The 23,621-nt window shown below is 48.6% G+C and overlaps 1 protein-coding gene across 7 annotated transcripts in view; it reads left to right on the top strand.

The window, feature by feature from the left end:
• The window catches only part of UBAP2L (ubiquitin associated protein 2 like), a 29,294-nt gene extending 6,032 nt beyond the window's left edge, over positions 1–23,262 (top strand). For 2 of the 7 annotated variants that reach the window (XM_084223005.1, XM_084223006.1), the window contains exons 5-29: positions 2,208–2,376; positions 2,676–2,771; positions 3,478–3,523; positions 3,917–4,026; positions 5,523–5,582; positions 8,859–8,911; positions 10,321–10,406; positions 10,852–11,023; positions 11,881–12,082; positions 13,256–13,533; positions 13,814–13,986; positions 14,676–14,865; positions 15,457–15,511; positions 15,947–16,121; positions 16,317–16,389; positions 17,027–17,222; positions 17,329–17,417; positions 18,048–18,101; positions 18,689–18,770; positions 19,774–19,991; positions 20,080–20,185; positions 21,325–21,392; positions 21,676–21,873; positions 22,329–22,379; positions 22,834–23,262. In XM_084223005.1, coding sequence (XP_084079131.1) covers positions 2,208–2,376; positions 2,676–2,771; positions 3,478–3,523; positions 3,917–4,026; positions 5,523–5,582; positions 8,859–8,911; positions 10,321–10,406; positions 10,852–11,023; positions 11,881–12,082; positions 13,256–13,533; positions 13,814–13,986; positions 14,676–14,865; positions 15,457–15,511; positions 15,947–16,121; positions 16,317–16,389; positions 17,027–17,222; positions 17,329–17,417; positions 18,048–18,101; positions 18,689–18,770; positions 19,774–19,991; positions 20,080–20,185; positions 21,325–21,392; positions 21,676–21,873; positions 22,329–22,379; positions 22,834–22,929 — 3,096 coding nt within the window. In that variant the 3' untranslated portion in view covers positions 22,930–23,262. The remainder of the gene's footprint in view (positions 1–2,207; positions 2,377–2,675; positions 2,772–3,477; positions 3,524–3,916; positions 4,027–5,522; positions 5,583–8,858; positions 8,912–10,320; positions 10,407–10,851; positions 11,024–11,880; positions 12,083–13,255; positions 13,534–13,813; positions 13,987–14,675; positions 14,866–15,456; positions 15,512–15,946; positions 16,122–16,316; positions 16,390–17,026; positions 17,223–17,328; positions 17,418–18,047; positions 18,102–18,688; positions 18,771–19,773; positions 19,992–20,079; positions 20,186–21,324; positions 21,393–21,675; positions 21,874–22,328; positions 22,380–22,833) is intronic. The other 5 variants (XM_084223007.1, XM_084223008.1, XM_084223010.1 and 2 more) reach the window with 5 other exon arrangements.
• The last annotated feature ends 359 nt before the right edge of the window (positions 23,263–23,621 follow it).

The raw sequence follows: 23,621 nt of genomic DNA, 5'->3' as shown, positions 1-23,621 counted from the left end.
GTAATTTCCTTCCTATTACTTTTGAATCTAAGCAGTTCAACAGTAGCACAGTGGAATCTCTATGTGCTTTCACACCAGTGAGTATGAAAGAACTTGCCTTTCCCCATCAGGGCTGAGTACCTGCATTGAAAGGCAGGTGTGTGTCAGCTGGAGTTCCTTTCTGTCAGAGCAAAGTGGTTTTTGTGTCTCTGGCCCTGAAGATTCATTTTTCAGTGATTCACTGACTGGCTTCTGTGCTGCTGCCTGTGCCATGGTTTTGAGGGCCTTTTTTCTGTTTGTTGTTGTGGAGTTGGGCTTGGTTGCTGTTTCTCATGCAGGTGCTTTTCTCAGGTAAGCTGAGAACAGCCTGATCAGCCCCAAAGCAAGAGTGCTGGCTTAGGAGCAACCTTCCTGCATGCAGGGTGTCATTCCTTTTGTGACAAAGACAGCAGAGATGCAAGCACTGTTACAGTCCAAGAAAAAGCCTAGGAATGGGAGATCCTTCCAAACCACTGCTGATACCACATATCCTCCTGGCACCCTGGTTTGACTGGAGCCAACTCAACTCTGAGTTGAGAGTCTAAATATCATTTTAGAATATTATGCTTTAGCTCGTTATGTTGCCTGTGATAAGCCCTGGGGGTATGTGGATGAGCTGGACACCTCAAACTATATTTTGACTATATTTTGTGTGTTGCAGCTGCTCCCTAGTGTCTGGTTCTTTGCTTGCTTTGGCTTCAGACAAGTTCTGTACAGCACATGTATGCATTCCTCCTTGTCTTTAGAAAGCCCTTTCCATTGGCAACTGAATAAAGTAGCTTTTGGAAATCCTTTTAGAAAAGGGAATGTGCATTGCTCTGCCACAGCTGTGTTCTCCTCCACATCTTTTGTAATAAGTGACTCCTAGTTAGGAACAAACCCCTGCTATCACAGCAGTGTAACTGCCTGGAGAAGCAATTGCTCATGAGAGTAGCACCCAGGACAGTGTGCAGCACATGGAGCTGTGGAGCAGCACCTCCTTTATTGGATGAGCAGCAGGAGGTCCTGCAGGGCAGGGCCACGGAGAGGCCGGCAGGGAGCTGGTGGAGGAAGTGCTGGTCTGCCACTGATCCAGGCTGGTGGCCTTGTGGTCACAGCATCTCTGAGCACAGGCAGCCCCTGCAGTGCCACTGGTCAGCGCCTTGGAGCTGCTTCTGTCCTGGTCTGGTTTGTGCAGCAGTCCCAGAGAGGAGATTTTCTTACAGGAAACAGACCTGTTAGTTGCTTGGGTGCTCTGGGGCTGAAGACAGCTTACCTGCTGAGCTAGTTACTGGCAATGTGCTATATTTCAAACAGTAAAGGAACAGGTATGATCATAGCACTAGATTAAACTTGATTAAAAAAAAAAAAAAAGAAACATTTGCTTGAAAAATGTTTACTTTTAATACTGTAATTTTAAAGTTTATTTCTAAGCCAGATACCTATGGAAAAAGACTTTGGAAACCTTGGGTTTGATGGCAGTTTGTGCCACTGTGTTGTTGTGTTTTTTGTCACTGTCCCTGCATGCTGCCATTGAAACCCAGCTGACAGTTGTGTTTTCAGGTGATTGTAAATGACTTTAGACTATTTTTAATTGTTCTAACAGTGTGCAGCATCAGTTTAAGAGTATGAAACTAACAGTCAGAAGATACATGGCAGTAAGCTGGAGGCAGACTTAACATTTTGCAGCTGAACTTGCCTGTTGGTTAAATTCTGTGATGCTTCTCCTCCATCTAAGATGATATTTAAGGGAGAGGTTTTGTTAATAACTTTGCATCTGCTGAAAGAACTTACCCCTAATGTTGACTGCAGATCACTATGAAATATTTACCTGGGTTATTCTGAGAGCTCCTGGTGACCTGTGTGAAATGGCAGGCTTTTTTTTCCCCCTAAGCAAGGTAAATGTATCCATGTATTGAATTCTAGAAGTATCATGCCATCTCTATTGAAGATTTTAGTAGATCTTTGCAGAAATAGAATAACTCATCTCCTGGTACCTCAAATTGTGTGCAAGTCAACTGTAAGAAAGCTTGGCTCAAAGGAAGATGATGTGCTGTGTGTAGACTGATAGATTCCTTAAAAAATTGATCTGGAAACCGTTTTTGAGGAGACCCCTGTTACATTCTCCGTAGCATGTTTAAATCTTCATGCATTTGCACATTTCATTGATCTAACTGGGATTAATTTCTTTCCCCTCTACAAACCTTCAGCATTCCTGGGAAATGGTTGGGAAGAAGAAAGGTGTCTCAGGACAGAAGGAGAGTGGACAGACGGAACCCAGTGAAGAAAGCAAAGAGAACCGGGATCGGGAGCGGGATTTCAGCAGACGACGTGGAGGGCTGCCGAGGCGAGGCCGAGGTGCCACCCGTGGAAGAGAGTGTATGGACCTGCTCTTTAATAACCCCCAAAACCCTCCCACTGAAGCACTCTGTGCTGACAGCAGTCAGCAGAGCTTTTTGGGCAGACACAGCTGGGAGGAAAACCACCCATGTGCTTGTGTGGATCTGTTCTGAGATGATTCTTTGCCTGATGGCCTCACTTACCATCAGCTTCAATCAGAAGTTCAGGGAGCACGTGGTGATGTGGTCCCCCACACAGCCCCTACATTTTGGGGTTTTGAGATGTGATCTAAAGCAGGATGAGTCTTGAAATTGTCTTTGCATTGTTCTGTCTTTCAGTTCGGGGCCAGGAGAATGGGCTAGATGGTGGTAAGAGTGGAGGATCTTCTGGAAGAGGCACGGAAAGAGGGAGGCGGGGACGTGGCCGAGGCCGAGGTACACATGGCATGTGAGGTCCCCAGGGGGTGGGATGAGGAGAATTACATCAGTATATCTATCTCCCATGAGCTTCCAAAGCCTCTTTTATGGGAGGAATTGCTAAACTGAGCATATGTACTTGATTTTTCTGTTCTTGTGCTTACTTTTAGTGCCTACATGTTGCTTTCCCTTCTTAAAGATGCTAGAAACAGCACCTAGTTCTTGCATCACATCCATGGAGTTGGAAAAAAAAATGCTTTATTACAGAGGTGGAAAGTTAAAAAACTCAAGGTTAACTTATTTTAGCAGGTGGCCAATGGCTTCTAAGCAACAGAACCTGCATCCTCATCATTATTATACATGTATCTGAGCACCACCACTGGCTTGGACTTGAAATACTTGGGGCTGAAATTAGTTTTACCTCAAAATTTGCTGCTTAGGAATTGTTGCTGAGGTCACATACTGCAGAAATCAGAATCTGGGGTTCAGTACTTCTGGTTTGTGCCAGCTGGAAACCTCATGTGGTCCTGAATTGATGCACTGCTAATCATGCTGCCAGCCAGCTGAGGTCACTCCCATACATGAAAAGATGTTGCTGGCAATCCCATCAACCCAGGAAGATCCTCTCCACTTTCAGATTCTGGCCATCTGTGTGTTGTTCAAGTGTTTCTTTGCCCAGTGGTGTGGAGCCAAGGGACAGCAGTGCATGTGTGTGTGTTTACAGGTGGCTCTGGACGGCGAGGGGGAAGATTTTCTGCCCAAGGCATGGGGTAAGTTTCACTGACATAAACCACAGCAAAAATGAAAGTCTGCATGAATGATACTGTTTGTGTCAGTCATTTCTGTTTCCATTTTCTTTTTTGTTTTTGGGGCTTTTTTTGGTTTTTTTTTTTGGTGGGGTTTGTTTTTATGGGATTTTTTTGTTGTTGTTTTGGTGGGCTTTTTTGTTTGGTTGGTTTGTTTGAGTTTTTTTGTTTTGCCATGTTTTTTGTTAATAAGGCCCAAGCTGCATCATGGTAACTTAAATTTAGAATGGCTGGTGTAACTGAAGCATCTCTGTGCTGTGAGAGCTGCCTTGTGATATGTGTTATGGTCTGAATAAAATCAGTTGCTTTCAAAACACTTTGGCAGAGTGACCATTTCCATCCTCTTGTTTCTTGCAGAACTTTCAACCCAGCTGACTATGCTGAGCCGGCCAGCACGGATGAGAACTACGGGAACAGCAACAACACGTGGAACAACACTGGGAGCTTTGAGCCCGACGATGGCACAAGTAAGAGCCTTCACATGAGTGTGTGCTGGCTTTTATTGACAGTGTGAGTGGGTTTTGCATCCACCCAGTTGCAGAGGGGACATTCTAGGCAGGTCTTAGGCTCAGGGATGGAAGAACAGGTCGTTGGTTCGGAGATGGATTTCGGTGACCCTGGTACTTTGCACCCTTTGTACATTAGAAACGGGAGCTGGGTGATTGCTCTGGGGTGAGCTTGTGGGTGCTGTTGCCTGACAGAGGCACAGGAACACTCACTTCTATTTGTTTTCCTGTAGAAACCATGCTACTGCTTGGAAAGGTGTTTTTTATAAACTGTAGTGTGATAAACAGATCCAAGATCTCCAAGTGTTTGGTGCATCCTCCAGAGAATTATTTGGAGTCAGATGTACTGCTCTTCATTTTGGTTCTAAGAGCATTCTTTCTTTCATGGTCATCTTGCTCAAACCATGGTGGGGATAGGACTTTGTTACAGAAACAAGCTGAAAGCAATTCTGCTTCCTTCCCTGTTTGAAGCAAACGTGTTTGTTGGGTGATTCTGAGCACCCAGCTGCCCTCTGCACATTCTCCTGCATTGGAAAACTGGTGCTCTGGGTTTTGTTTCACGTATGCACAATCCTGAGACACAGGTGAGCTCAGATTTTGCAGTGTGAGGATGGGACAGTCACAGTCCTTGACTGTAAATAGCCTTTTTTTTGGGGGGGGTGGGGGGGAGGAGGGCAGGGCTCATTGGTGGTTTTGTTGTCTTTTTTATGGAGCAATCTGGCACCACTGCAAAGTCAAACTATTTTTCCACAATCACTGAGTATTTAAGTAAATACCATGTCTTGGGTACAGGAAGCATCCACACCTGTGTTCATGGTGCTTTAGACCCTTCCATACTTCTTGGGTTTGCTGAAAAACTGATAGGTTTGGAAAGAGAGAATTGAAGTCCCCTTGTCTGGGGGTGGTTCCTTTGTGTTTTCATGGGTTTTGTTTGGGTTTTGTTCATTTTTTTTTTCCTTCAGAAAACAGCTATTGTGGAAGGAGGGTGTTCTTGTGAAACACCAGCAGACAGAGTGATCATCTTCTTGGCAGCTGAGAAGGGGTTTTAAATACCAGAGGGAGTGGACACAGCTCTGTGTGCTGGAAGTTTAACTGTCTAGTGGGAACAGGCTTCTGTTTGAATGGTTTTCATTTCCCTGTGTTGGTGTTTTGTGGAATTGTGGAATGAAGTGGGGTTAGAGTGTGGTTAGGGGGAGAACTGAAGATTTTTCTGAGGAACAACTCAGATTTGTTTTAGTACTACAACACAGCTGTAAAGTTTATTGTGCAACACCACTGGTCACCTGTGTTGTGTGTGGTTGTTTTGTTTGCAATTTAGTAGCCACAGGCATCTCTTTAAATTAATAATATCCACAGGTACAATGTGACTGGTGTACATGGGGGCAATGAAACTCACCTACACTTTTTTGAGTCAAAATTTCACTGGTTGTCTTTCTTTTCTTTTTTTTTTGTTTCAGGACTTGATTTCATTGGGGGTGAGGGGTCAAATTATCCCCGAAAATTTGACACTGCTCCTGGTACGATACATCCAGGTGCACTAACTGCCCCGGATACTTTTACTTTATAGCTATTTTTAAAAAATCTGAAATATCTGTGGATATGTCATTCTTCTCTCTCTTAACTTGTTCATTTTAATTAATAATTGACTTTGTTCTGACTGTGCTTTTACTAACGATGACACCTTGAATGTAAATTGGGAGAAGCTAACGGCAATTCCTGTGGATTATGCAAATTTTAACTTCAGCCATTGCTTCTGGATGCCCAGAGCAGCTCTGTGTCCCCAGTGCTGGTGACAGAGTACCCCACCTGAGGGCAGGAAGTGTGAGGCAGCTCAGTCATACTCCCTGTGTCTCACATGCCCAAAGCTGTGACTCGCTGTTGTCCCTGTGCCGTTCCTCCAGCCTCCCTGCTGCTCCTGCTCAGGGTCACACCCCTGCTGCCAGGGCAGCTGCTCTGCCTGTGCTCTCTCTGTGCTTTGCCTCTGCTTTTGGCTGCTGCTGCTGGGTGAGCAAAGGCTGCTCTGGCATGCTCAGCCTGCCTGGCTGCTCCTCTTCACCTCCCTGCAGTTGAAGATGATGGTGGATTTGGAGATGGCAGGGGTGCTCGATGGCAAAGCTGCTCTGTGCTTGCCACTTGATTTCCTGCTCCTATACCATTATCTTTAGGAGGCCAAGAGACACCCATGAGGGGATGCAGTTTGCTCACATCTACACAATTCCATTGTGTCCATGATCAGGCCAACATCTTGTTTGTCTCCTCCATCTAACCTGAGGTTTTGAAGTTGAGGCTAAGGGACCTTCCAGAAGAACTTGCCACTTGCCTCTTGAAGGTCAGGGCAGGAGGAGAAGTGTTGAGGCTGAGGAGTCTCTCGTGCAAGGGCCTGCAAGCAGGCAGACACATGGAGAGCTTATGCTGTACTGGAGCATTTTGGGTTAATCTTTAACTTCCACAGGCAGCACAAGGCCATCTGCTCCAGCACTGCCATTGTGATTTTGCTGCCCTTTGGCTTTGTTTGGATTAGCATTCCTTCGAGGTGCAGAGTGGGGGCCTTGGGGTGTGTTGCCTTCCTAGTGCAGGGTGACAAGCCTGGATCCAGTCCTGCCTGCTGGGCTGTGGGAGGAACCAGCTGGGTGGTTATCCCCCAGTTTAAAATAGAGAGTGGATTTGGGGAGGGATTTGAAAAACTTGGAGATACAATGGGATTTTTTTTCCTTCACCACATTCATATTTGCACATGTTGTTGGCTTAATTTTATTTTTTCCTCTTTTTCTTGGTTTGAGGAGCTTAAAGACCAGCAGCTTTTTGAAGGGCTTTCTGAAAGCAGAGAGGAAGGCTTGCTGTTCAGACCACCCTTCTGAACTGGTGTTAGAAGGCTCAGGGTATTGCTTGTGTTGCAGTTCTCCCCTTCAGAAGAGCTTGATGGAGGGTGATACAGTTGGTTTCTTTAACAAAGCTTCCCATGCTGTGCTAGTTGGGAGCTTTCTGGAGTGCTCCTGGTGAACACATCACAGGTCTTTGATTCTCCATCTGCCCCCTTGAGCCATGCTGAGTCGGTGTCTGATATTTGAGGAGTGGACTTGCTGGGAAAGCCCTGTCACTGGCTGTTCTTCATCTGCAGGGTTTCCTTCTGCTTTTAGTGCTGCTTTTCTTCTTATTTTCCCCAAACAAACAAGACTTAAGAGCCCCATGCTATGTTCCTGCATGCACAAACTCTTGGGGCAACTCTCCTGTCTTCCTGCTCTCTGGGCCAGCTGCAGGTACATCCAGCTCCTACTTCACCTCTTAGGTCATTCTAGCCCAAGGCTGACCCTGCTGATCCATGAAAATTTGGAAAGCAGCCTTCCAAATTTTGCCCCTACTGCTGTGAGGGCACCAAAAATCTAAGGATTGTGGGAATTTAGGTTTCTAAACTGCAGATGGGTTTTGCATTGAATGTGTTGATGGTTCTGGCTGTGGAGGAAGGGGTAGTGTGCCTTAAGACTTCTGGCACTCTGGCAAGTGTTGTTGTATTAATATCTGTATTTCAAACTTGAATATATAAACCAGTAAATCCTGGGAGACTTCTTGAATTGGCTCAATTCATCAAGCAAGACAAGAAAGCAATGAAAAAGAATAATTCACTGATACTTAGTTCATGCACTAGGTCCCCCAAGTCTAGACAAGTGGTTGTTTAAATACAGAAGTGAAGTTCTGTATGGGGAGATCTGTGTCCTGCAGAAGAGCTCAGAATGTTCTCCTTCCCCACATGCTTTGTTTTATGCTGTAAAAGGGCTGATACCAGCTTGTTCCATCCAGTAAGTGTCTTCAGGATTAACCCTGCTGCTGCTTTCAGATTTTCTTGATCTGGTTTGTGTGGACTGAAAACAAGCTGCACAAAATGGGACTGGCTTTATGCTCTGAGGTTTTTGGGGATGTGAAAGCTCCTGTTCTCTTCCCAAACCAAATTTTCATTGTTAAATGGAATCTGAAACTGACACAATATTCAAAGCACAGCGATTAAACTGTGATGGAAGCAAGGATTGGAACAAGTTGAAAATGCAGCCAGGCAAAACTCTTTATTTTCTGGTAAATTTTTGCTCACCTAAATTGTGCTGTGTTGGATTGCAGCTGAGGTTTCCTGCTTTCCTCCCTGGTACTTCAAGCTGCACACTTTGAGCATGTCTCTGAAACTGGTCACAGAAAAGGCAGGAATTGCTTAGTCCCATACATTTTCTTTTCTGAATCCCATTTGCCTGAGCACAGGAGGTTCTGGAGCGCTGAGGTTTCAAGACTTTTTTTTTTTTTTTTTTGTGGGGTGGAAGATAAACCATGGGAATGGCTCAGTTATCCTTAAGTTTTATAGAAACTTGAGGTTTACCTGGATGGTGAGATCCTGTGCCAGAGCTGGCAGGAAGCCCACGAGGGAGGAGCTGCTGGGGTAACACTGCTTGCACAAACCTACAGCTACTGCAGTACCAGGGGGAGCCAGGAAAATGGCCCAAGGAGGCTGGGGACAATTCTGGGGCTTCCTTGCAGAGCTCAGCTTCCCTTTTGGGTGTTGGGAAGATGTGTGTTGCCCTGTCTGCCAGCCTGGCAGTCCCTCTTTTTCATCCCAGCCTGTGCCAGCAAGGCAGAGGCGATCCCATCGCGGTACCTTGACCGTAAAGCCTGGGTTGAGGTTGACTGCTTTAACTTGTCTGATTGGCAAATAGAAATCCTCCTGGCTGCCTGCAAAGCTCCCCAGTGCTCCCCCAGCTGTTGGACATAGAGCTTTGATGCATGCATAACTTCTGTACCTGTTGTTGTCCTTATAGGTGCATGGAGGGCAGCGACAGAAGAATGGGGCACGGAGGACTGGAATGAAGATGTAGGTATTTTCTGAACCCTCCTCTGTGCATCTGCCAGCAGGCTGCTGTCCTGTCTGCACACCAAGAGCTGCCAGGGGAGCCCATCCTCCCCAAACTGTGGGCAGAGCCCCAGGCAGGCTCCCAGCCCTGGGAGCTATGATGAATAAGTAATTGTTGCATCTTCTGCAGGATGTGTTCTAGAGTTTGTCATAAGGGCCCAAGACAGGAGGAGATCTCCTGGGGCATTGAGGCTGGTCCTCTCATTTCCTGTAACTGCAAGATGGAATTCTTCCAAAAACTGGCCTGTCTCCACACAGGACTCTTGCTCCACTCCTCTGGTGGTGTGGCAGCTGGGGAAGGTTTGCCTTTGATCACACCAGCAGCAGTTTCATGGTTTCATGCACATCATGTGCCTCTGCTGGTCCTTGTGATTTGAATGGAAAAGAAGCTCTTGACTTTACCTTCTGACATGGTCCTTGGTGTGTCTCACCACCTTGTGTTCTCTAGGTGGACATTGTTAGCACCTTCTCTTAATCCCTGTCTGTAAGTTTCTTCTGAAATGGGCTTCAGTCCCTCTCTGAATCAAGGAAGGACTTCTATTCTTGCAGATTGGAGCAGGGTTGGGCATTTTAGTGTGATTGTTAGTTTTGTGTGCTCATTTTGGCTCAGCTGACAGAATGGGCCAGCACAGCAAGCATTTGTTTGCCAGGTACCACCTGGGGAAGCACTGCTGCTGTGTTTGGAGATATGAGCAGCTTTTCTTTGTTCAGTCAGGTCTCTGCTAGAAGGGAGCTTCTGAGAGCCTTTCTTACCCTCAGTGTGTGTGAGATGCTTCCAGGAGTTCTGGATTTACTTCTGAAACTCTGGCAGTTCAGTTTGTAGCAGCTGCTCAGTCTGGAATAGAAGCTGTTCATGTTCAGACATGTTTCAGGCCATGTTTCACAGGTCATCACTAACCTCCACCAGATTTTGAGCAAAGCTATTTTCCCTTCCATAGTTGATCTGTTGGTCAGATCATCCAAGTGAGCCCAGATCACTGGAAGCTTAGCTATGGATCCAAAGTTTTCTCTTTGCTACCAGTGCTTGCACCTACTGTGCTGGGGCTTTTGCAGGTCTGTGCTGCATGCCATTGACTCAGAGTCCTAGGGCAGCCCTAGGGGATTTATGGACTATAGAAATTTGTAGAAGTATTTGAGAGACTTTTTTTTTTTCCACTGGCAGATGATTTGTACACTTGCCTGAAAGAAACAAATGAAATACAAGCTGACTCTGATGGGAGCCAAATGCTAGAGATGTTTCAGTCTAAGCACTTGAATTTTGAGTTTTTCTGTGGCTGTTTGGCTCAAGCATTCATGTGCTTTGTGTCATAGGGACTGTTATGAGGTGCTGTTCTCACTTTTGGATTCTTTTTTCCTTTTCTATCTTTCAGCTGTCAGAGACAAAGATCTTCACAGCCTCCAATGTGTCTTCAGTGCCTCTGCCTGCCGAAAATGTGACAATCACAGCTGGACAAAGGTGAGAGCCCATGGTGATGCTGTTTACCTGGGAAAAGTGGCACATGAGTCTTGGAGCAATTTGCCATCTTCAGCTAAACCTTTCTAGCCTGCTAAAATGCAGCAGTTCTGAATGAGGTGGGGTGGATTTAAATGGAAGAGTTGACTTAGGAGTTATTGGGTCCTAATCCTGGATTAGAATTTTCCTAGGCTCTATTGCTGGTTCTTCATGTTTGAGGGCATTTTGCTGTGTTAAATTAATGTAATTTTAAAATTATTTAAAATCAGAAGCCATGCAGGGTCTTGCTTGGTCAATTCTTCTTTTTGAGGCTGCTGCTGGCAGTTGTGAGTTAGTATTCTTCAGATTCCTTCAATTTGTAAAGTAAAAGCTGTGAGGCTCAAGGGGGGAATGCTGTTCTCATGGAAGTGGGAGCTTTGGTAACCTCAGTGGGTCTTTGTCTACCCAGAATTGATCTCGCAGTCCTGCTAGGAAAGACACCCTCTTCTATGGAGAATGAGTCAACAAACCTGGAGTCATCCCAGACTCCTTCCCTGGCGCAGCCACTGGTGTTCAGCAATTCTAAACAGAGTGCTCTATCCCAGCCTGCCTCTGGAAACTCCTTCTCTCACCACAGCATGGTAAGGAAATGCTGGTCTCTGCCAGTGGGAGTTTGGCTGAGGTTGCTTTTATCCTCTGTTGTTGTGTCTGTTTGGGTAATACAGGAAATACAGTTCTGATGCTCGCTGCTTGGGGCTGGGGAAATAATTTGCTAGTCTGCTTTAAAAGCAGTGGCCTGAAGTTCATTGCTCGATTTGAAATAATTGTGATAATTCCTCCCCTGCTGCCCTTGTCACATTTGCAACACATGCTTAATTCCTCCTTAAAGGAAAGGAAAAACTCTTTTGGTCCAAGGCTGTCAGTTCCAATAGTTTGAGAAACAGAACTGGTTGGGGACTGGTGTGGGATGGAATGCTGGCACCCACTGACAGGAGAAGGAAGGAGACATTGAGTCAGAGTCAGGGATCTGCATGGCCTTGGGCAGATGCTGCTGTGTGTAACTTCAGCAAAAAGAAATAAAAATTGTTTACTTAATGGTGAGGTAGTTTAGCAAAGATTTTCAAAACCACATTAACTATAAAGCCAAGATCTCCTGATGGTTTTCTTTTAGTGCAACTGAATGCATGAGAATAATTCAGTATGTTTTTAAAGATCCTGTCTTCAACTTCCTTTGTAACCCCCTGTGACACCATACCATGGCATGGCTTGGGCAAGGGATGAGCATATCTGTTCACACATGGTGGAGGCTGGGAAAGAAACAGGAGCCCTTCCTGCCAGCAGTGTGTGTGCATTTGGAGGTCCAGAGTGTTGAGTGAGGCACCAGTGAGAAGCAGCAGGGTACAGTGCATTTGGGATGATGTTCAGAGATGTGCCTGTCCTCTGAGCCAAGCTCCAAGCCATGGCAGACTTTGACTTTTTCTCCTTGCTGTAATTGCAGGTGAGCATGTTGGGGAAAGGGTTTGGAGATGTCGGGGAGGCCAAAGGCAGCAGTACCACAGGGTCACAGTTCCTGGAGCAGTTCAAGACAGCCCAGGCACTGGCTCAGCTGGCAGCTCAGCACACCCAGCCTGCTGGGAACACCACTGCTGCTTCCTGGGACATGGCATCCACCACACAGACCTCGTCTCTGGTGCAGTACGGTAAGGAGGAGCAGCAGCTCCCAGAGGGAGGGAATGTGTTCCCCCAGAACTGCAGGGAGCACCAGTGGGAGGGATTCAGCAGAGGATCTGTTCACAAGTTCACAACCAGTTTAGCTGAGCTGTAAAAATTAAAGAGCTGTGGGTGAGAGTAAAATGTAATAGTGTGTGTGAGTCTCTCCCTGTTCCTTTTATACTTGGAGCAGTTGAATCTGTCATTCCAGACAGTTTCAGGGCCAGGGATCTGATGTTCCTGAGCCTCTCAGAGTGTGCAGAACTACTTCCTGGTGTAAAGCTGTGCCAGAAAAAGTTCTGAAAGAGCACCTCTAGAGAATAGCTCCCAAATATGAGCTCTTGTCAGTCTCTTCTTCCTGCTGAACTCCTGTTATCTTTTAAGGGAATTTTAAGGGGCTTTGCTGTTAAATGCCAAGAAGTGACTCTATTGCTGGGCTGGCCTGAGGGAATAAACTGGGATTGAGAGGCTCTTTTCAGATGAGAAGCTGAGTTTTGCTGTGGTTCAGTGCTAGTGTCGTTTCCTTCAGCTTGTGCTTTTTATAGGGAAATGGCTCTGGTTCAAATCTAAGCTGAAGAAAAATTGAGCCCTGTCCTGGTGACAGTCACTGTTGGCAGCTTCTGATCTTCTCAGACAAGAAGCCTCAGAGGAGAGTCAGAGAGAATAGGAGTTGATTTTGAATAAACTGTGGAAAGGCTTAGTCAGAGGAGGAAGATGGTGCAAAAAACCTGAGGATAGGCAGCCCCAAGCAGTGATGTTGCTTGGAGATACCTAGTTCCCTGCAGGAGAAGGGTGTGGCAATGGTATGCAGGACTGTTAACAGAGATGGGAAGGAAGTGGCCTGCAGGACTCTGATATGCAGTGTCTCCACACGAGGGACTCTGGAGCCCAGCTTTTCTTGGAGAATGGAGGACTTCTGCCATGCAAGCTGCCTTTGTCCTGTAGGGATGGTGGAAGCAATTGGGGGAAAAAGGGCTTAAAAAGGCTTGGCATTGATGGTCGTGAGAGTGTGAGGCTGGGAGCAGAGATGCTTAAGTTCTCTGCTCTCTAACAAGCTTCAGGATGAAACATAGAGGAAAAGGATGTCTTGGTGTCAGAATTTGATTTTTTTTTTTTTTTTAAGGAAACAAACCCTGCTAACTCACCTCTGTCTTGTCCCATAGATCTCAAGAACCCAACAGACTCTTCTGTGCATAGTCCCTTCACCAAGCGTCAGGGCTTCACATCAACTTCAACCATGATAGAAGTGTTCATGCAGGAGAAGCAGCCTGTGGTGACTGCCTCCACAACCACACCGGCACCTCCATCCTCGCCACTGCCCAGCAAAACCAATCCAGTTCCCCAGATGTCTCCAGGCTCGTCGGACAACCAGTCCTCAAGTCCCCAGCCAGCACAGCAGAAGCTCAAGCAGCAAAAGAAAAAAGCATCGTTAACATCAAAGGTGCAGAGCAGTGGTGGGGAAGGAGACAATGGAGTTGTGTTAGAGCTGCAGAAACAGCCATTTGAGCTGCTGAGGGAAGGTCTGGGCTTGGCCTTCCTGTTGTCAGCACTGAGTGTTTGTGGGGGTGATGGAGTTGTGCCTGCCTGAATTACATTACAGCGTAATTCAGGGGCTGCAAGCCCATAACTGCCATTGTGTGCAGGGAAACGAGGGTAATAAAGTAATTCTGTGGGCTAATCCCTGGGAATGATTGACCCGTTCTATTGTTCCTCCCTTGCAGATTCCTGCACTTGCAGTGGAAATGCCTGGCTCCTCAGATATCTCAGGGCTAAACCTGCAGTTTGGGGCGTTACAGTTTGGTTCAGAGCCTGTTCTTGCTGAGTATGAATCGACGCCCACAACCAGCGCCGCCGTTAGCCAGTCTCAGAGCAGCCTCTACACCAGCTCGGCCAGGTGAGCACCAGGAGCCTGTGAATCCAAGCAGGCAGCTTTGGAAGTTGCCTGATCCTGTGGTCTTGAGTTCTCATGCATACTAGTAGACCCTTTCTGACTGTGCTTTGGTCACAAAGGGGGGACAATGTATGCAACAGCAAAGCACAAGTTGCCAGCAGACTCATCGGGCAGCTCTGTGGCTCTTTGGCCTGCAGTACTTGCACAGAAAACAGTTTTTCTGCTACCTTAAACTGTGTTGTTGAAAACACAGATGGGGAATTCCCAGCACAACTACTTTATGTCTCTAGTGAACAGATTCTGAGTGCTTTGCCCTTCTTTTTGCCTTGGCAAACTGAGACACAGTGGGGTAGGAGTATCTTCAGTGATGGTGTGTTTGTCTTCTCTTGGGCTGACCCTTAGTAACTGGCCAGTCCCTTGAGTACTGGGACCTGAGTGGTGGCAGCTCTTGAAGTGTTTCCTAAGGCACAGCGGTGTGTGAGGCAAGGCTGCAGCTGGATGTCCATGGCTGGGCTAGCCCTGCTCTCTGGGCATGTTTCTTGGTTTGGCTGCTTCATGTGGTGCCTTTATACTGATGCTTGGGGCTTTTTATCTTGAGTATTTGAAGTGAAGAGCCCAGTCTGGGCCGGCAGCTTACAGCAGGGCTGTTTCAGAGGAAGATGAAGGAACTTTTTTTTTTTTCCCTTTTGTAGTGAATCTTCATCCACAATTTCGTCCAATCAAAGCCAGGAGTCTGGTTACCAGAGTGGCACAATACAGACAGCAACATTTACCTCCCAGAACAGTGCTCAGGGACCACTGTACGAACAGAGATCCACCCAGACGAGGCGATACCCAAATTCTATCTCCTCTTCGCCCCAGAAAGATCTGACCCAGGCTAAGGTAAGAGAACAGCTTTGCTCACCCATTGTGCTGAGTGAGCCTCACGTGTGAAGTGTCTTGGGGAAAGCTGAAGGGCTTATCAAAGGGTTCTGTGATCCTTCAACCTCACTGTGTGGCTTGTGGGCTCTAATGAGAGCTCTCTTGTGGCTGCTGTGTTTTGTGGCCTGGACCACTGGGGTTAACAGCAGTCAAGGTGATTGCAGGGCATGTGTTGTGTCTTGTACAGTTACCCTGCTAGAGGGGCATGCAGACAAAGAATTTTGTTTTGTGTTATGGATTTGGTTCTTGTATGCTGCACACCAGTTCAGTAACGTCAGATTTGGCTAATTAACTTGGATTGAGAGTGTTGAGGCAGTCTAACTACCAGCAGCAGAGAAATTTCTTGCACTGATTTCTCTCATATACACTTGGGGACCATGCTGGCATGGGGCTAGACCTTGGGACTGACCCAGACACGGTCTGCTGACACATGCTGGTAGCAGGACCTTTTCATAACTGTGCAAGGGAGTGTGAGAGAGAAGTGACACTAGCTCTGCCTCTGGAAATGTGTAGCTATAATGCCCAGTACTCCTTTTTTCTCTTCTTCCTCAGAATGGTTTCAGTTCTGTACAACCCACGCCATTACAAACCACACAGGCTGTTGAAGGTAAGAGTCTTGCCAGTACAGTGGGTGCCCTGTATCTCTTGTGCTGCTTTGAATGAGAAGTTTTATCTGTGCTAATAGCAAGTCCTTTCCTTGCTGGTCTAATTGCTGCCATTCAGATTATTTGTTTGCCTCAAAACATTCAGCTTTGTGCTGATCCTTGAGATCCTTGAGGGGTCACCTATGACAATAACTTACTCTGCTTTGTGTGTGGAAAGCACTTCATCTGTAGGTCTTGAAGCTCTTTGCAGAGCTGGTGGTGGTGATGGGGTAAAGTGCGACATAGAACTCAATCATAAGTGTGTAACTGCTTGGCAGCACTGAGGGAAGCCCCAAATCTCCCAGCTCCTCTAGCTGAGAACTTGCTGATCCTTGCCTTTGTCATACCCTCTGGAAGTTTGCCAGTAGCTGCCCTTAACACAAAGCTTTTGTTCTCAGGTGCTACGGGCCCTGCAGTGAAATCCGACTCCCCCTCTGCTCCCAGTATTGCCCCTCTCAACGATGGGGTGTCTGCATCGTCCTTGCTGACAACAGCCAGCCAACACTCAACAGCTCTGAGCAGCCTGAGCCACAGTGAGGAGCTCCCCAGTACAACCACTGCCCAGCTCAGCAGGTGAGGGAGTGGGGGATGGATTTCTGAAGAAGCAGAACTAGGAGCAGGAATCTATAGCAGACATCAGGGTCTGTCTTATGCAGTGAGGAAGACTAAGATGACTCATCCCATTCAAGCAGATGGGAAATGGGATGGTGCTATTGATGTTGACTTTCTCACCTTGGTCTGACAATGTTTTATTTCTCTTCCTGTCAGTGCGTTACCCACCCAGCAGAACAGTCTGTCCTCATCCACATCCTCTGGGCGAACATCAACTTCAACCCTTCTGGTGAGTCTGGGTGTGATCTTTCACTGTGTGCCCATTTCTGCTCAGCTTGGAGGGGTCTGCTGGGGTGCCTGACCTTGGGCCTTCAGTTGTGGCAGGAGCTGCCATGCTGCTGGCTGTCCTGCTGGAGTCTAGGTGTTGTATGGAGAGAGATGACAGGGGGTAATGTCAGAACACTGTCTGTACACCTGTGGCTCAAGGCTGTTGACACTGTGCCTGTTTCTGACTGAGCAGTGCCTTCTTTTGAGCCTGTAGAAGCCCGTGAAGGTGCTGCAGCACAGCCACACGTCAGAGCAAACTGGTAGCTGATGCAGTGGAACCAAATGTCTCTACTTTCGGAGCTCTTGCAGTACAGTTCCTGGGTATTGGCTTTTGCAGCAGAATAAATCACCCTGCTGCAAATGTGGTGTCAAGCCCTGCTCTGCTCCTCAGACAGTTGTGTTGGGATGGAACCATGAGAGAGCTTTGTAAGCATTAGGGATTGGCTGCTGTCAGGACTTTGGACTTAAACCAGGCTCACTGCAGAAACATCCAGATGCAGACAGAGGTGCATGATGTTGAGCACAGCGAATGTCCTGTGGTACCTGTGTGCTTGGTTCCATCTGCCTGATCCCCTGACTCTCCTCCCTTCCTTCCCTAGCACACAAGTGTGGAGAGTGAAGCAAGCCTCCATTCTTCTGCTAGTACTTTCTCCACCTCCTCCAGCACTGTGTCAGCTGCCCCACCAGTTGTCAGCGTTTCATCCAGCCTCAGCAGTGTCAGCAGCCTGGGCCTCAGCCTCAGCAGCAACTCCACAGTGACGGCCTCAACTCGCAGCTCTGTTGCAACCACATCAGGTACTGTCCTGGTTACTGCTGGACCAGAGAAGGGTGTGAGGGCTAAGAGAGCAGGCTTCTGCTGTTTGCTTCACTGTGGAACTTTTCCTTTCTCCTCCTCTTTCAGGAAAAGCCCCTCCCAATCTCCCTCCTGGAGTCCCACCGTTGTTGCCTAATCCATACATCATGGCTCCAGGGTTGCTACATGCCTACCCGGTGAGTGGAACTTTGCAGTGGTGTCCCAGCTCCCTCTGCAGCAGGGAGGGATGTAGCATAGTGGGGAAACTAAAAACTGTGAGCAGGACTGCCTTGGACAGGCAGAGTTTGGACCTGCTGTTTTTTCCGTGATTTCCATGTGCCTGTGAAGGTGAATGGGGTAAATGTTTGTTGTGATCACCCCAGGGCAGAGTCTATGTGCCTGTTCTCTGCAGCCTCTCCAGCCTTTTAAGAGCCCTTGGGCAGAGGACAGTGTATGGAAGCACAGAGCTGTGTTAGAAATATGGTGTGACAAAGGGCAGTCAGGGCAAGGGTAGCAACAGCCACAAAGTCTAGGGGTGTGTGTCACATCCTCTCCTAAAGGTGAGGATATATTTCAGTTTTGGGATGATTTCCAGAGAAAAACTGTTGAGTGGCTTTATGGTCTGGAGCACTTTCCTTTGAGCAACTCGCAGGAACTTCTGGCAGCATCAGCCTGTGTCAAGGCTGTGGCTGCCTGCCTCTGGTGGCTCATGTGGCTGCTGACTGGCTACCTCTGGCTTTCTCTTGCATTTATCTAAATGTTTAATCTAAAATTGGGTGTCCTTATGTCGTCCATGTCCTCAGTGTCATCTCTGGCTCTTTTTCTAGCCACAGGTGTATGGATATGATGACTTGCAAATGCTCCAGACGAGATTCCCATTGGTGAGTACTGCAGAATGACAAGGACATGCCACTTCCACTGGTGCTGCTTGGGTAGAGACAATTCAGCTGAAGAGCTGGCAAAATGGGGTGCTGAGTGGATGCACCTCTGTAGCAGCAGTGAGGAGTTAATCAGTTGCTCCTTTCACGTGGGGAGTTGCCAGCACGAGTTGCTCATGCAGCAGTATTCCTCATGGAGCCAAGGAGCACGAGTTACAACAGCAGGGCTATTACAGAGATTCACCTCTGATCCATGACAGAGCCAGTGACTAAATACCTGATGAGAATGGGCTTTATTTAGCAACAGGACATGTCCATTTTATTGTGAAGAGGGGGGAAAAGTCCAGCCAGTTAAAGAGCCGCATACCAGTAGACCTTATCTGGTTCTTCTAATAGCCAGATGAGGGGGATGGTACATGCTACAAAAACCTGGGACTGCTGTAGCTTACGATCAGCCTGATGTGGCTGGTTGGACTGCAATTCTCAGACATATTTTGCAGCTACAGTATAGAAATTCCTCTCTCCCAAATATACTGCTTTGCACTTTGGCCAGAGCTGATAAAATGTCTTCGTTTGTTTTTATTCATCAGGATTACTACAGCATCCCATTCCCTACACCCACCACACCACTGACTGGAAGAGATGGCAGCCTGAGCAGCAATCCATACTCTGGTAGGGCAAAAGACTGCTCTGATTCCCATCCCATAAGGGTTTGTGCTGCTTCTGCTAGTGTCCTGTGTCTTTGTCCACTGGAGCTACCTCTGCACCTGCACTGTGCCTCCTGCACTGCTTTTGGTTTGGAGCATGCTTCTCACAGCTAAATTCTTTCTTTCCCTTTGAGCATCTGATTGTGTCAAGGCCTGATACTGGGAAGAGGTGGGCAAAGCAGGACTTAATGGGGCAGTTGGAAAGGGAGCGAGGAAAGGCTGGAAGATTCTTCAGGGCCTACAACTGGGGGACTGCTTTCCAGGTGGTTGTGAGGCAGGTGGTAAGCAGTGCTTCTCAAGCACTGAGAGTAAAAATAGAAAGAAATACAAAATATGGAGAATTGTTTTTTTTTTTTAATATCGGACAGTCTGCAGTGGGCAGTGATTGAGCTTTCACATGCTTTAGGAATTGTTGCACTTGGAGGTTCACTCTTTTTCCAGCACCACTTCTCCTCGGCTTTGGCAGGAGCTGTTTTGTGTGGAAGTGCTTTTGCCCAGCTGAGGCTGAAAGCTCAGAGCTCTGTGAGCTTTGAACTGTGTGAGCTCTGAATAGGAGAGTGGATGTGCTCATCCAGTGCTCATCCATATCAGAACAGGGAGCTTCCCCCAGCCCTGCACAGCCCAGGCAAGGATCTGGGTTGTGTTCATTCCTGCTGGTGGTGCATGGAGAGGGACAGCTCTGGCATCAGGCTCTGCTAGCAGGTTTATCCAGTGCCAGATTGTGGGCTTTGCTACTGTGGCTTCCCTTTGCCTCTGTAGTCCTGCTAGGGCCAATGAGCAATTAATAGCTTCACCTTATCAGTGTGCAAAAGTCTGAGGACCACAGTCCTTGGCACTGGCAGGAGGTGGTGGGGGGAGGGGGGTGTGGCTGAAGTCACTGTTTATCAAAAGACTGGGTCACCTTTGGGCCAAGTTGAAACAGGCCAGGATCTAATATCTGTTCTTTACTCTCACCTCCTCTATTTCAGGTGATTTAACAAAATTTGGCCGTGGTGATGCCTCTTCCCCCGCTCCTGCAACGACTCTGGCTCAGCCCCAGCAGAGCCAGACCCAGACCCACCACACCACGCAGCAGACGTTCCTGAACCCGGCGCTGCCTCCTGGCTACAGTTACACCAGTCTGCCATACTACACAGGGGTACCAGGGCTCCCCAGCACCTTCCAGTACGGGCCCGCCGTGTTCCCTGTGAGTTCCCCAGACACAAGGTGTGCCATTTGGGCAGAAGGGTGGCACAGCAAAGCCTCTTCTCACTCTGTTCCTCTCTGTTCTGTAGGTTGCTCCTACCTCTTCCAAGCAGCATGGTGTGAATGTCAGCGTCAATGCATCAGCAACCCCTTTCCAGCAGCCCAGTGGCTATGGCTCTCATGGGTACAGCACTGGTAAGAGACCCACAAGAGCTCTTCCCACAGCAGGGCTTGCTCCCAGTCTTACTGGCTGTGATAGGGACTGCTGTCTTATAGCAGTAATAGAGAAAAATTCCAGGCCTGCCGCTCCCAAGGAGATTGATTATCCTTAGAAAGGCCCAGGATTGTTCTGCATCCAGACCTGGAGCAGGTTTGGGGGCTACAGATCACTTCATGCCCTCCTCTGTGCTTCACAATCAGCTGCCTGGGCCTTGGACTACTATCAGAAGTTTAAGCTGCTGAATGGTTTTGGTTTGTTGGTTTTTTTATCTGCCTGTATGTGATTAACAGAACAGCAGTTGTTCTGGATTTGAGCTTGTTTCCCACCAGTGTTTGGCAGACAGTTTCTAGGGAAGTGTCCTTGATTCAAAGATGCAGGAAGGTCATGAACCTGCTGCCTGTCTTGGTACTTGGTTGGTGTCTGGCTGACTTACACAGGGCTACATTTGGCTCCCTCTACCAGTCTTTCAAGTTTCTTTTGTCACTTCTTTCACTGCATTAGAGCCCTTCAAGATAGTATTTTCTCCTTGAGAAGGTGTTTCAGCTTTGTACCAGGTCACCTGGTGCTGAGTCCTTTAAACTGCTTTCATTTCAGCACTTTTTCCAGGCATTAAATGATTGATGAGGTGTCCTCTGGGTCCTCTGGTGCCCTCTTTTATGGACAGCCAACACCCCATGGGGCTTGTGTTGTCAGTCACTGCACCAGCCATCCCAGCCTACAGCCGAGTTGCCTTTTACATGCAATTGTGTTTTACACCAGAGGAGCTTTTGGGCTGTTTTTGCTGCTGTGCCACATGCTGTGGGTTTGTTTCCCTGTCTGTCCATTGTGTTCTCCAGCTCTCCTCAGACCTGCTGTCTCCCATGTGTTTCTCTGGGTGGCAGCCAGCCCTTCAGCTGGTTTCTGGAGGCATTTTGAAACTGTGTGTGTCTAGAGCAAAATAACTTATATGGGTGCTTTGCATGTGGTCCTGCCAGAGCCTGGCTGCCCAGGCCAGTCTGTCTGCAGATCTTCTCTGACCACTGGAGCTCTCCACCAGGTGCTGATGGTATTAGCAGCAAGCAGCTCCTACTGACCCACTGGCTGCTGCCTAACACCCACTGTCCCTTTTCCCCAGGTGTATCCGTGACATCCAGTAATACAGGCGTGCCAGACATCTCGGGCTCTGTCTACTCCAAAACTCAGGTCAGTGTCTGTGTGCTTCCTGCATTGCTGGGGAGGAGAAGCCAAGCTCTGAGACAGCCTCTCTGGGCAATGAAGTCTCTTCCCCTTGGATCAGACAGCCAGGGAGAAGGGAAATGCTTGACCTTTCCCAGCTTACAGCAATTCCAATCCCAGAAAGAGCCATGGGAAGAGACTCTTATCTGTTCTCTGTACCACAGGCTGACTGTGACGTGTAGAAATAGGGAGGGGCACTCTGCCAGCCTTGCTCCCTGCCCTTACTCTGCCGTGTGCATCTCCTCCTTAGCAATCCTTCGAGAAGCAGGGATTTCACACTGGAACCCCAGCAGCCTCCTTCAACCTGCCTTCGGCGCTGGGCAGCGGCGGCCCCATCAACCCCGCGACGGCAGCGGCGTACCCCCCCACCCCCTTCATGCACATCCTGACCCCGCATCAGCAGCCTCACTCGCAGATCCTCCACCACCACCTGCAGCAGGATGGGCAGGTAAGCAGTGCTCCTGGCACCTCAGCCCCTTGCTGGGCTATCTCCTAGGGCTCTTGCTCCCCCTCGACTTCCCTGGTCCCTCTGTCCCTCCCTCCCTCATGCTCTGCGGCGGACACATGCAGCGACAGGCACATGCTCACACCTGCACATACACACAGGGCCGGTAGGAGGATGATGAGGTGAGAAGGAAGGCCTGGGGTGTGCTCTGCCAGGGTGGGTACTCAGCACAACCCCCCTGCTGCCGGGCTGCACCAGGTATGGCCAGGCAGTGCCCCCTCATGCAGACACATCTGGGGCACCCCGACCTCCCCCATCCTCAGAGGGGCAGCTCCACAGGCCAGCACCAAAGGGGTTCCTCGCCATAGCCACGACCCTGCAGGAGCTTTCAGGTCTAACCGTGGATTTCTATTGTCATAGTTTGTCCCTTTATTTTACATATCCTGGTACTGCAACAGCTTCCATATTTGCAGATGATACTGTGCTGCCAACGCCAGCAGGAAGATCAGGTAATGAACTCTCTGAAAATGCATTGCACTTGCCATGGGCTCTGCCCCCACCTCTAAGGCTCCCCAGGATCACGTAGCCCCTTCCTTCTCCCCCATGGCCCTGCGAGGCGAGGAGAGAGGCCCTCAGGCAGTATTTGCACACACACACACACCCGCGAGCAGACACACCCCACACCGACCCTTCCCCGTCTCCTGTCTCCTCTCTCCCTGCTGCCCACAGCCCTGTGTGTGCTGGCCTGGAGCAAGGTGTGCAGCCGAGGGAGGGTGCTGGGGCACAGCTGCGAGGTGCTGGAGGCTGCCCCAGTGCCAGGGAGCTGAGCTGGGCCCAGGCACATCGGCGGCTGCCCAGAGCACCTGGCCAGGGGCCTGGGTGTGCCGGTGTTACCCCGTGGGGCAGGCTGGGGCTGCTTCCCCTGCACTCACCACGCTCTCTCTCCTGTGCCCTTTCCCGCAGAGCGGCTCCGGGCAGCGCAGCCAAGGCAGCTCCATCCCCCAGAAATCCCAGGCCAACAAGTCTGCCTACAACAGCTACAGCTGGGGTGCCAACTGAGGCCGGGCCCTCGGCACCACTCGCTTCCGGAAGAGAATCCCAGTGCCCCCGATGATGAGGAAGGACCCCAGGGAGGAGAGAGCCCTGCGGCGGGGAGCGCCCGGGCCCCCAGCCCCAGCAGGGCCCCGCAGGGCAGGCCGCAGGCACCTCTGCGTTGTCTGTCTTCAGCCACTTTCCTGTTGTATGTAATATAGAATTTGTATTTTTTCTTTTTTTTTCCCTTTTTTTTTTTTTTCTCTCTCTCTCCGCATTCAGATCTGAACCGTTTGCCGTAGGGGCCTTTTTTGGTTTTTACTCCTTTCTATCCCCTCTCCCATCCAGCTGCCCCAGAATCTCTCAGATCCAAAGGAGTGGAAGCTGCGAGTCGCCTACAGCAAACCCCCTTATTATTAGGATTAAGACCAGTAATTGATATGAGCAGCATTGTAAGATTAATTAGTTGAAGTGTTTTTTTTGTACCGTGTTCTAAATTTAATGGATAAATGTGTCTTGTATATAAAAACAAAAACCCCATGCTGTCCTCTAGTTCTCTCATTTCTCCCCCACCCCGCCGAGGGGTCCCCCCTGGTATTTTATGTTTTCCATCTGCGTCCCTCCATCCTCACGGGCCCAGAGTGCAGGTCCTGCCCTGCTTGCACGCTGTAAGTATCTTCTGCTTTTGGGTTGGGGATTTTTTTATTTTCTTTTTTCCT

This window comes from Fringilla coelebs (genome assembly GCF_963513975.1).
Source record: "Fringilla coelebs genome assembly, chromosome: 29".
NCBI classification, from domain to species: domain Eukaryota; kingdom Metazoa; phylum Chordata; class Aves; order Passeriformes; family Fringillidae; genus Fringilla; species Fringilla coelebs.
Note: the sequence above shows the minus strand (reverse complement) of the source record. Positions and strands in the feature narration are given on the sequence as shown.